This window comes from Myotis myotis, unplaced genomic scaffold, assembly GCF_014108235.1.
Source record: "Myotis myotis isolate mMyoMyo1 unplaced genomic scaffold, mMyoMyo1.p scaffold_m19_p_5, whole genome shotgun sequence".
In the NCBI taxonomy this organism is placed as follows: Eukaryota; Metazoa; Chordata; class Mammalia; order Chiroptera; family Vespertilionidae; genus Myotis; species Myotis myotis.
This window is the reverse complement of record NW_023416357.1, coordinates 78,030,971-78,043,012: the sequence shown is the minus strand read 5'-3', so window position 1 is coordinate 78,043,012 and position 12,042 is coordinate 78,030,971. Positions and strand designations below refer to the sequence as shown.

Sequence of the window (12,042 nt, the reverse complement as noted above, 5' to 3'; positions counted from 1 at the left end):
TTGGAGGATATTCTCTCTCAAGGACACTTTGACGTGTGGGAAAGTATTTTTCTTCAGACCACAGCAACTGATGTGCTCTTTAAAAGTCAGACTGACTGCTCAGATGGCCCCCAAAACATACTTCACCCTTGCTCTGATCTAAACACTCAGGTTTCAGAAGATGAGAAAATTGTATGGGAAACTTGATTTTATCCAGAATATTAATTCAGAGCAATCCTTAAATTCAACTAACTACATATATTAAACTTTTATGGATCTAAATGTATACGGTACATTTGACTTCTGTCACCTTTTTTACATCTCACAACTTCCTTCCTCGTCTACACACAAACTTCTCAACATTTTCGCTGGCACAGAAAATGAAACGCGTCAGCACTGCACAGCACAAATTAGCACGCTTTTCCCAAATAATGCCTGTTGTCTGGAAGTTTTTACCATTTGAAGGAGCCAAATTGAGAGAAAATGTCATGGGCATTTGATGAAACAAATTTGCAGACACTCAAATGCTTCATTTTATGGAGGTCCTTTGTGCCACCCATGCCTATTGGGGAAATTCTGCAAAACATCCTATCTGTAAACAGTCTGCTTCAGTGCCCCATGTTTTTTAAATTTATTTGTCTGTTGACATTTAAAAAATATAAAGGAACACATCTGCATGTGAAAACAGGACCTTTTGTTACTTATTCATTTACTTTATCATAGAAGTTAAAAATAAAATAAGTTGTCTTGCTGGTTGCTTGCAAAGGATCATTTTCTAAAGGACACTTTTCAGTTTTTGGCCAGCCTCATTTTAAACTGCTAAGGTCTTTTTTATGGTCTCTGCTCACAAGTTAAATAGACCTTATTATTCAAATGAGAAATTCTGGAGCTAATGTTATTAAAATGAGAAACTTCTGGGGGCGATGAATAGTTTCATTATCTTGATTGACTGGGGTTGTGGTTTCATGTGTGTAAACATATGTCAAAATTCATCAACTTGTACACTTTAAATTTGGCAAGTATGCTTCAGCAAAGGGGGGAGAGGAGGGAGGAAGAAAGGTAGGAAAAAGATCCAAAACAAAAAGTTTTGAGATATTTCTCACCTATTAGAATGGCAAAATAAATAAATAAATAAATAACCTACTTCCTAGAACAGTAGCAAATCTTTGTATTTAAATATATGCAGAACTACAGTTCTATATTGACCTCATGTTAAGTATAAATAGGAATGTCTTCTTAAACCACTTGAAATGTTCAATTGAAAGCACAAGTGATACATTAACTGTGATTCATTAATGATTTGAGAGTTTGCTCATCAAAAGGAGAAATCTTCTAAAAGCCATTTTAGAATGCTAAATTTTAGAAATGTGAGAAATATTATCAAATATATGCTTCCTGAAAAATAATGCTGTATTATACCAAGTACTAAAAAAAGAACAGAATTTATAAAAATTGACACAATTCAAGGCATTGCTTGCCTTCCCCAGTTTATCAAATGTAAAATGTTTTAGCTACTTTACGGTCATTTTGTAAAGCTGACTCCCTATACGGTGTGTTATGAATTTGACTTACAAATCAAAAATTTTAAAAGTGTTTTCATATATTTGTCATGTAACATAATGATTTTTTAAATGAAGCCGTCACTAAATTATAACTTGAAAGCTAAATGGCATAATGAGGTTTTATAATAAGCTTAGTTTTGCGCAATGAGTGAAGTACTCTATACATACCCTAGCTTTAATGAACTCATACCCATATTCTCACTGTGTGCCAGTCCACAGGGCCAGTGACATCATATGGTTTACATGTTCATTTCTATGCATCACAGTTCTCAGGAATAGTTCAGGGGGAGAAATCCTGAGCCAGCTATCCTGTTGAGGCCAAGCCTCCTTGCAATAGAATTTTTATTTCCTAAACAGTTTCAAATGAGATGATCTACGTCAAGCATGTCAAACTCAAAGACTAACACAGGTCAAATAAATGAAGTATGTGGCCCGTGGGCCATGAGTTTGACATGCTTGATCTACATGCACTGGCTGTTTTCTGTCAGAGGATGTTAGAATGGGGCAATGGCAACAGTTCAAATAATATTCTACAGGCCCAAAGGAATAAGATCCAGATAAACAGGGACAACCTGGCACCCAAGAAGTGTATATAAATAAACTAACTCTCACTGGATTGTCCCATATTATTCCTACTATATATAGTGAACACATATTCATTGATCATTCAACACCTGAAATCTCCCTCAGCTTCTCTGTATCTCAATTACTTCATTTCTAACGTGTTAATAATAATTAGAAGAAGTATGTCCATAGAATAGGTGATGATTCTGGACATCACCCCTGTCTGTTGCTATAAGGATTCAGAGGGATGGTATCTGTCAATCACCTACTGCAATGCATTTGCTCTATTTCAAACTATACTCATTGAGTGCTGTTAGTGTCAGAAACTTTGTCCCAGGAACACAGAGATGAGTGCAGGCCAGTCCTCATCCTAAGAAGGCACCGTTTACCAGGGGGGTCCAAAAGTTGAAACAGTATTCTGAAGGAAAATGAGGAACCAGGGTCTCCAGACAGTGGTGCCACAAGGTAGAGTGTAATTCATTGCGCATGAGTTTTCAGGACTTCTTTATAACATTGAACAAATTTCATCCTTCATCTCTATCCCCTCTACCAAAGCTAACTAGAACTATTTAAAAGAGGCATCTGAGGTCCACCTGCAATTTGGTTCTTCATGGTACAGAGCAGAATAGGTTCTGCTGAGTGATCATTCTGTGAGTTCCAAAATTTAAAGAGGATTGTGCAGTGAGGGAGCAGCACTAATTGTGGACATCCTATGCACATCCTGAAGTCTTTAATCCTAGCCTCCTTTAGCTAAATGTATTCTTTTAGAAATATAAAAATACAGTAACTAAAGCAGAACCAGCTACTTCACGCCCCAGGGCTCCCAACTATGTTAAATGTAAATTGAAAGGAAATAGATTCTGAACTCTGGAAGCTAATTGGGAGCCTTAGGCAAAAATCCTGAGTGTGGTGATTGGCACCTGGTCCTTTTCAGTGACAGGGTTGCCTCTAGAGTGCTAATTGATTAGCATTGTTAGAGGAAAAGGCAGTACCAGATGGGAGACCTAAAGTCTCCCATTTCCAAAACCCCAATTCAACTGCTAACCCAAGGGTTCTAACCAGAGATCAATGTTTCCTGTAGCACCAGTGAGGGATACCCCATAAATAGGCCCACTATATAAAATAAAAACTCATTATTAGGTTCTCTTTTGCTAACTGAAAAATAAAAGCCATCTAAGATGAAACTAGCCCTCCAAGTTAGAAAATAAATTTTTAATTAAAGTCATATTTTACTAATCTAATTGACTTTTATTTATTCTCTAAAAGCCCTCCTTCTGAAAATGATGGTGGATTTGAGAGGTGTATCCATTCTCTCTGGGGCCAGATTAAATGAACTATACTTAGAAAAGAGATGTTAACTTTTTATGAACAAAATAATTGTTCAGAAGTGAGGTTCTGGGTATGCACCTCACTAGATCAGTTGTTCTTAGCTGGTGATGCTGGGAGAGCAGAACTGCTGAATCCAGAAAGAAGCAAGAATATTCAAAGAGCAGGGTCCCTCGGCCCACAGGAAAGCCCATTTGAATGCTATAGATTTCCAATAACTATACTCCTGTACTCCTTTACCCTTGTCGGTCCTTAACCAATAACTTTTGCATTCCACATATCTCATTTGTGTCACGGGCATACCTCATCTTATTGCACGTTGCTTTATTGAGCTTTGGAGACATTGCACTTTTTACAAATTGAATGTCTGTGGCGACCTTGCATCAAGCAAATCTATCAGTGTCATTTTTTCAGCAGCATTGCTCACTCTCTGTCTCTGTGTCACATTTGGATAATTCTCACAATATTTCACTTTACCATTATTATTATATTTTCATGGTGGTCTGTGACCAGTGATCACTGATGTTACTATTGTAATTGTTTTGAGTTTCCCCAAACAGCGCCCGTATAAGATGGCGAACTTAAGTCATAAATGTGTGTTCTGACGGCTCCCTTAACCCACCATTCCCATCTTTCCATCTCCTCCGCTCTCCCTATTCCCTGAGACACAGCAGTACTAAAATTAGGCCATTAATAACCCTGCAATGGTTAAATGTTCAAGAGAAAGGAAGAGTCACATGCTCTCACTTTAAATCAAAAGCTGGAAATGATTAATTCACTGAGGAAGGCATGTCAAAAGCTGAGGTAGGCCCAAAGCTAGGCCTCTTGTGCAAACAACTTGTGCGTACAAAGGAAAAGTTCCTGAAGGAAGTGAAAAGTGCTACTCCAGTGAGCACATGAATCATAAGACAGTGAAACAGCCTTTTTGCTGAGAGAGTTTTAGTGGCCTGGATAGAAGATCAAACCAGCCACAACATTCCCTTAAGCCAACACCTAATCCAGAGCAAGGCCTTCACTCTCTTCAGTTCTGAGAGAAGCGAGGAAGCTGCAGAAGACAAGTTTGAAGCTAGCAGAGGTTGGTTCATGAAGTTTAAGGAAAGAAGCGTCTCCGTAACAAAAAAGTGGAAAGTGAAGCAGCAAGAAGCTGCAGCAAGTTATCCAGATGATCTAGCCGAGATAAACACAGATTTTTCAATGTAGACAAACAGCCTTATATTGGAAGAAGATGCTGTCTAGGACTTTCATAGCTAGAGAGAGGTCATTGCCTGGCTTCAAAGTTGCAAAGGACAGTCTGACTCTCTTGTTAAGGGTGATGCAGCTGGGGACTTTAAGTTGAAGCCAGTGCTCATGCACCATTGCAAAACTCCTAGGGCTCTTAAGAGTTATATTAAATCTGCTGAAACCAGTTTGGCTCAGTGGATAGAGCATCGGCCTTCGGACTGAAAGGTCCCAGGTTCGATTCCGGTCAAGGGCATGTACCTGGGTTGCGGGCACTTCCCCAGTGGGGGATGTGCAGGAGGCAGCTGATTGATGTTTCTCTCTCATCGATGTTTGTAACTCTCTATCTCTCTCCCTTCCTCTCTGTAAAAAATCAATAAAAATATATTAAAAAAAAAAAAGAGTTATATTAAATCTGATCTGCCTGTGCTCTATGGATGGAATAACAAAGCCTGGCTGACAGCACATTTCTTTACAACATGGTTTACTGAATATTTTAAGTCCAGTGTTGAGACCTATAGCTTAGGAAAAACATTTTTTTACAAGTATTACTGCTCACTGACAGTGCACCTTGGTCACCCTGAGGGAGATGCACGATGAGACTATTGTTGTTTTCTTTTTTAAAAAAATATATTTTATTGATTTTTTTTACAGAGAGGAAGGGAGAGGGGGAGGGATAGCAAATTAGAAATATCGTTGAGAGAAAAACATTGATTCAGCTGCCCCTTGCATGACCCCTACTGGGGATGTGCCCGCAACCCAGGTATATGCCCTTGACTGGAATTGAACCTGGGACCCTTGAGTCCGCAGGCCAACACTCTATCTGCTGAGCCAAACCAGCTAGGGCAGACTATTGTTGTTTTCATGCTGCTAACACAGCATCCATTCTGCAGCCCCTGGATCAGGAGCAGTTTTGATTTCTGTCTTATCATTTAAGAAATCCATTTTGTAAGGCTATAGATAGTGATTCCTCTGAGAGAGCTGAGCAAAGTAAATTGAAAACCTAGAAAGGAGTCACCGTTCTAGATGCCATTAAGAACATTTGTGACTCATGGGAAGAGGTCAAAATATGAGCATTAACAGGAGTTTGGAAGAAGTTGATTCCAACCCTCATGGATGTCTTTGAGGGTTCAAGACTTTGGTGGAGGAGTAACTGCAGATGTGGTGGAAACAGCAAGAGAACCAGAATTAGAAGCAGAGCCTGAAGCCGTGACTGAACTGCTGCAATCTCATGATAAAGCCTTAACCAGTGAAGTTTAAGAAACTTAAACTTCTTATGGATGAGCAAAGAAAGTGCTTTCTTAAGATGGAATCTATTTCTGGTGAAGATGCTGTGAAGATTATTGAAATGGCAAAGGATTTAGAAAAATCACATAAACTTAGTTGATAAAGCAGCAGAGGGTTTGAAAGGAGTGACTCCAATTTTGCAAAAAATTCTACTCTGGGCCAAATGTTATCAAACAGCATCACGTGCTACAGCGAAATCCTTCATGAAAAGAGGAATCGATTGATGTGTCCAGCTTGATTGTTGTTTTATTTTAAGAAATGGCTGTGCCTCCCCAACCTTCAGCAACCACCACCTAATCAGTCAGGAGCCGTCAGCATCAAGGCAAGACCCACCAGCAGCAAAAAGATTAAACTCACCAAAAGCTCGCATAATGTTTAGCATTTAGTGATCACGCAGTTTTAAATTAGGGTATGTACACTTTTTAGACATAGTGCTATTGCACACTTACTAGATTACAGTATAGTGTGAGCATAACTTTATATGCACTGGGAAACCAAAACATTCATGTGACTCACTTTACTATTGTGGTGGTCTGGAACCAAAGCTGCAGTATCTCCAAGGTATCCCTGTAGACTATTCAAGTCTCATCGTCCTCATTCTATGGATGAAAAATAGGCTCGAGAGTTTAACTTGGCTATCATGACACAGTTTGGAGGTGACTGATTTGGGCCTAATTCCTAGTCCTACAATCATTCTTCTGTTTCACACTGCCTCTACATTAGAGCTGAAAGGGTTCTTTCAGAATTGTCTATGGGTGGGGTCTAGGGGATCCTTACCAAAGCTGAATCCACAGTGTACAGATAGATTTTTTTTTTCTGTAAGGGAAACTCTCAAACTTAAAAGTAGAGAACTAGTATAATGAGCCCCCATGTAGCAATCACTCAGCTTTTTTGTAAAAAATATATTTTATTGATTTTTTACAGAGGGGAAGGGAGAGAAGATAGAGAGTTAGAAACATCGATGAGAGAGAAACATCAATCAGCTGCCTCTTGCACATCCCCTACTGGGGATGTGCCTGCAACCAAGGTACATGCCCTTGACCGGAATCGAACCTGTGACCCTTCGGTCCGCAGGCCGATGCTCTGTCCACTGAGCCAAACCGGTTACGGCACAATCACTCAGCTTTCACACTTATCAGCAACCCGCACAGTTGCCACCTGAGGCCTAAGGAGGGTCTAGATGAGGCTCAGGTAGAAAGGACCCAGCTGCTGTCTCAGGAAGAGAGAAGACCTCAGAGGTCAGAACTAGGCATGTCATCAACTGAGTTGAAAAAGCATGAACTGGAACTCTCTGGAATAGACTGTGATGTAAACTCAAATACTGTAACTTACCCCACCTGTATCATGTCTGACTTCTAGGATTACCTCATGTACAAGAAAATGTTTGAAGTAACCCAGGATGTCTATGATATCCTAGGGCCACCAAGAGCAAGTGAGAATGGAAAAGGCCACACCACACCAACCCTAACTTCCCTGCTGCCCAATAACATCCCCTAATTGGCACCTGCCCACTTTACCTCGTTTTTCTTGAGAAAGAAAATTCTGTGTTTTATTTTTATAATCTTTACTTAGTAAAATATGAACGTGAAACATAGGAAAAAATTTCAACATTAGTCAAAGAAGTTACAGTTTTATTAACTTTAATGTTTTTTTAAATAGTTAATGCAAACTTTATTTCTTACCGATAGTTTGTTTCTTTGTTGTTTCTCTGACTTGAAACTTCCAGATGTGATGCTGGAATAAAGGAAGAGTTTTAATTTCAACATTTTATTTCAGAAGCTTACGCAGTTGTATACACACACCACCACCACCACCGCCACCACCGCCACCACCACCACCACCACCCTAAATAGGTTTTTATACTGTAATATTGAAGATAAATTTCCTCAAGTATTTCCTCCAAATGTCAATTTCTGAACATTTCCAAAGGAAGTCAAAACTATGGAATGTAAACTTTACTCAGAGAAGATAAATAGCCTTTAAAGGTTCTCTTGAGAATAAGCAGTCCAAACAGTACAATCTGTTCTGTAAACCTGCGAAATCTCTTCTTTCCTCTAAAAAAAGAAGTAGAGGGAGGGAAGCATATTAACCTATGAAACAGCACGCTTGGGGAATTCATTTTCTCTTCTCTTTTCTTCTTCTTCTTCTTCTTCTTCTTCTTCTTCTTCTTCTTCTTCTTCTTCTTCTCCTTCTCCTTCTCCTTCTCCTTCTTTCTCTCTCTCTCTCTCTCTCTCTCTCTCTCTCTCTCTCTCTCTCAGTCTCCCTCCCTCCCTCCCTCCCTCCCTCCCTCCCTCCCTCCCTCCCTCCCTCCCTCTCTCCCTCCTTCTCTTGGATCATTTGTAATAGTTTCCAAACATGCTGTTATTCTTTGCATCTCAAACCCTCTTAACCTTTTAGTTTCTGCTTGAATATCCGCCCCCGCCCGCCTTTATAGCAAAACTGTATGCTCACTGTCTCCAATCCCTTTCCTCCTAATTTTTGTTAAAGCCACTCCATTCAGTTTGTTAAAGTGATCCACAGAAACTGCACTTACTGAATTCACCAGTGATCCCCACATTACTGCATTCAAGGGTCGCTGGTCACAACTCACCTTACTTCAGGGTTTTGGCATGATGCATCCCTCCCTCCTGGAACTACTTTCTTCACTTGGCTCCAGGACACCCTAAGGTCCTAGGTTTCCTTCCTGCGCCACCTGCTGCTCTTCAGTCTCCTTTGATGGTCCTTTCCCACCTCCCTGAGCACTCGACTTTGGCGAGCTCTAGAACATCTTCTGTTCTCTGGTTACATTCACTCCCTTGGTGATCTCATTCAACCGCTTGGCTTTAAATACCATCAATATGATGATCACTCCCAAATACATATCTCTAGTCCAGACTTCCTCGAATTCCAGATTCACTCATTCAATTGCCTTCTTGACATCTCATATCTTATTTCTGAGATAAGAACAAATATCTTAATTTCAACATTTCCAAAACCTAACTCCTGATCCCTACTCCCAAATCTTCTCTACTTGCAGTCTTCCCCATTTCAGTTGATGACATCATTGCTCAGGCTAAAATATTGACTCCTGTTTTCACCTCAGAACCCATATCCAATCCACCAGGAAATTTTTGGTTCTACCATCAAAATATGTCCAGTATCCGGCCATTCTCAGCACCTGCACTGTTAACACCTGGTTCAAGCTGCCATTAGCTCTTGTCTGAGCTATTGAATTAACCTCCTAAATGGTTCTCTCTGCTTCCACCTTTGCCCCCTATATTCTGTTTTCCATACATCAACCATAAGGAAAATCATTTCAATCCTGTGCTCAGAACCTTCAAACGAGGGATCTCATGTCACTCAGAATAAAACCCAAAGTCCATATAATGGCCTACAAGGTCCTACAGATGTCTCTGCCATTCAGCCTTCCCATCCACCATAGGGCTCCATCCCAGTCCCTCCTGACCCCACGTAATATTCTCCTTCTCAACCTCTCCCCTGCAAATCACACCGGCCTCCTCACTCTTCCTTAGACACCCATAGAGACTCCCATCTCAAGTTCCTCTGCCAGGAATACTTTCTCCACACCTGTCTACTTGGTTCTTTCCCATTTCCTTCATCTCTTTGCTCAAATATCACTTTCTCAGTGAGGCCTGCCATATGCACCTCATTGAAAATTAAAATATCCATCCTCATCATTTTGCTTATTTTTTTGAAGTACTTAAAACCTTCTAACATGCTACATCATTTGCTTATTTATTGTATTTATTGTGTCTCTTCCCTACTGAAAATGTAAACTCCTTGAAAATATAATTTTTTTCTATTGTTATTTTTGTTACTCTATCCTTAGCATCCTGAAGAGGGCTAGGAAGGTCTATAAATATTTGTTCAATAAATGAATGCATAAATAGATGATTTAATAAATCTTAAATCTTAATAAATCTCATTCTACTTTAGCCAGCCAATAAACCTTACTTTAAAGGCCAGGGGTACTTTTATTATTTTCTATCCTACTATCTCCCTAACAAATATATTATTTTATTTCCATATTTCTGTGCATGCCTCTCACTTTTCAAAAATTTTTTAAATTCATTTAAAATGTTCACAAAGTAATCAGTGACTATTGAGCAAAATTAATGAAATCCCCACTTAGTGGAAGGACACACTGAGGTTCTGATAGAAGTAATTACTTTCCTTGCACTGTACCTAAAAAAATAAAAACAAACAAACAGTATTTTGGTGCTTTCTACTTGAGAGTAACTATCATGAAATGGAAAACAGCCTCTTGGTTATCACAGTTGCTGGACAACACAACACAACAAACCTAGGCTGGTCCCTCTTGCCTTCTTACTAATTTTATCTTCTATCAGTGCAGCTCACGAAACTGATGTTTTCACCAGACTCTACCCAATAGTTCCAGAGTATGCATTTATCCCTTTCTCAGGTTGTTTTTTCCAACTAGAATGCCCACGCTCTCTTCTCTGCTTGTCCAAACCTTACCCATTCCTCACACTATAGCTCAAAAGCTGCCTCTCTGACCCTACCAATCAGAGGTATTTCTTGTCTCTGTAGTTTTTGGATGTTTGTGTTTTATATCCCTTATTACATTTCACGATGTACATCATTATTTGTCGGCCTATGTCTTTGCATTTCTCAGTGACACCCTCATAGGAATATGAGGACTATACCTTATTTATATTTTTTGTCACCCAATGACATTCCAAACAAGAAATTCATATTATGTCACTAAATGAAGCCAAAAAAACAAAACAAAACATTTGAGTATAAAACCCTAATGTGCATATTCAGATGTGCTACAAATAAACAAGAGAAAACTATTTGAAACCACCTTCTCTTAACAGGGCCTGAAACAAAACTACTGGTTTAAAAGTGAGAGAGCTAAAAAAATAAATAAATAAATAAATAAATAAATAAATAAATAAATAAATAAATAAATAAAAGTGAGAGACCTTTGGCTGCCTGACAATAATATTTAAAGGTCATGAGTCATGGCCTTAGAGTATCCATAGCAGCATAGCATACACAGTACAAGTCATGTTGTACCATAATTAAGGGGGAAAAGCTTTGTAAAGCCTATTAACCTAAGAGAAAACAAATTAAAATGAACAAATATATTTACAAAGCTTGTTTTCATTGCAGTGTTTTCTTCACTGTTCATGGGAAAACTGAAAAAATTTATTTAAATTTCTACTGGCAGGGAATGATAATGTGACTTGTAAGTAAGCTTTACAGTTATTTTTTCTCAGTGCTTGACAAGAACATAAACATGATTCCTTTAAGTGAAAGCTTTCTGTTTTCCAAACCTTTTACCTTATGTTTTTAATGCTGAGTTGAAGTTGGTAATCAGTCACCAATGAGTCCCTCTGAATAAATGATTTTAATAAAGTTTTAAAAGTACCCAATTTTTACAGGAAAGAGTTTCCTGGGAAGATGCTTTTTTTTTTTATTCCCAAGGTTAATTGCATCCCAGGCCTTACCCTCCCTTACGTAAACAACTTAGAAGCAAGTTCCCATTTGGTTTGTACAAATTTTGGAGAAGGTTTGTCTGAGGGCATGAGAAGAAAGGAAGAGGGGAAAGAAAGTAGGGCAGGCAAGTAGATAATGGGACCAGTTTACTCCTGCTTAGAAGGGAAGGAGCTGAACTGAACCCACCTAAAGGTTAACCAAGGTAGCGTGGCCCACGGTCTCCTGCCTCAGAGCCCCGCTCTCTCCTTGCACAGAACACGGAGCTTCATCTACCAGGAAAACAAAAACACCAGTGATCGTCGGCAGTGAGAGCAAAGTCTGACCCTCCACCTGGCTTCCCTGCTGGCCGGACACTGGGCTATTCATTCCAAAGTTGTTAACCACAGGGCATTTTTCTTCCATTTGGTAACATGTTCACCTCTCCAATTGTCAGCACACGGACATATTATCTCTTTAGGTGCAATGTTCAGGGAAATTTTAAAAAAATGAGTGTTTGCTAAATTCATTTTCAACAGACAAAATTTCCTCCCTCCCAAAGACTGTTAATTTTTTGAGGTTTGTGCACTCTTTTGCATATGGAAACACTTCACATAAAATTGGGGGGGCTCTATGAATTTCCCACATCACCCACAGACTCAAG

General features: G+C 39.2%; 1 protein-coding gene across 1 annotated transcript in view; it reads right to left on the bottom strand.

Moving 5' to 3' along the window:
• CCDC192 (coiled-coil domain containing 192) overlaps positions 1–12,042 on the bottom strand; it is a 199,875-nt gene that overhangs the window by 187,057 nt on the left and 776 nt on the right. The window contains exon 2 of the mRNA XM_036307719.1: positions 7,619–7,670. Coding sequence (XP_036163612.1) covers positions 7,619–7,670 — 52 coding nt within the window. The remainder of the gene's footprint in view (positions 1–7,618; positions 7,671–12,042) is intronic.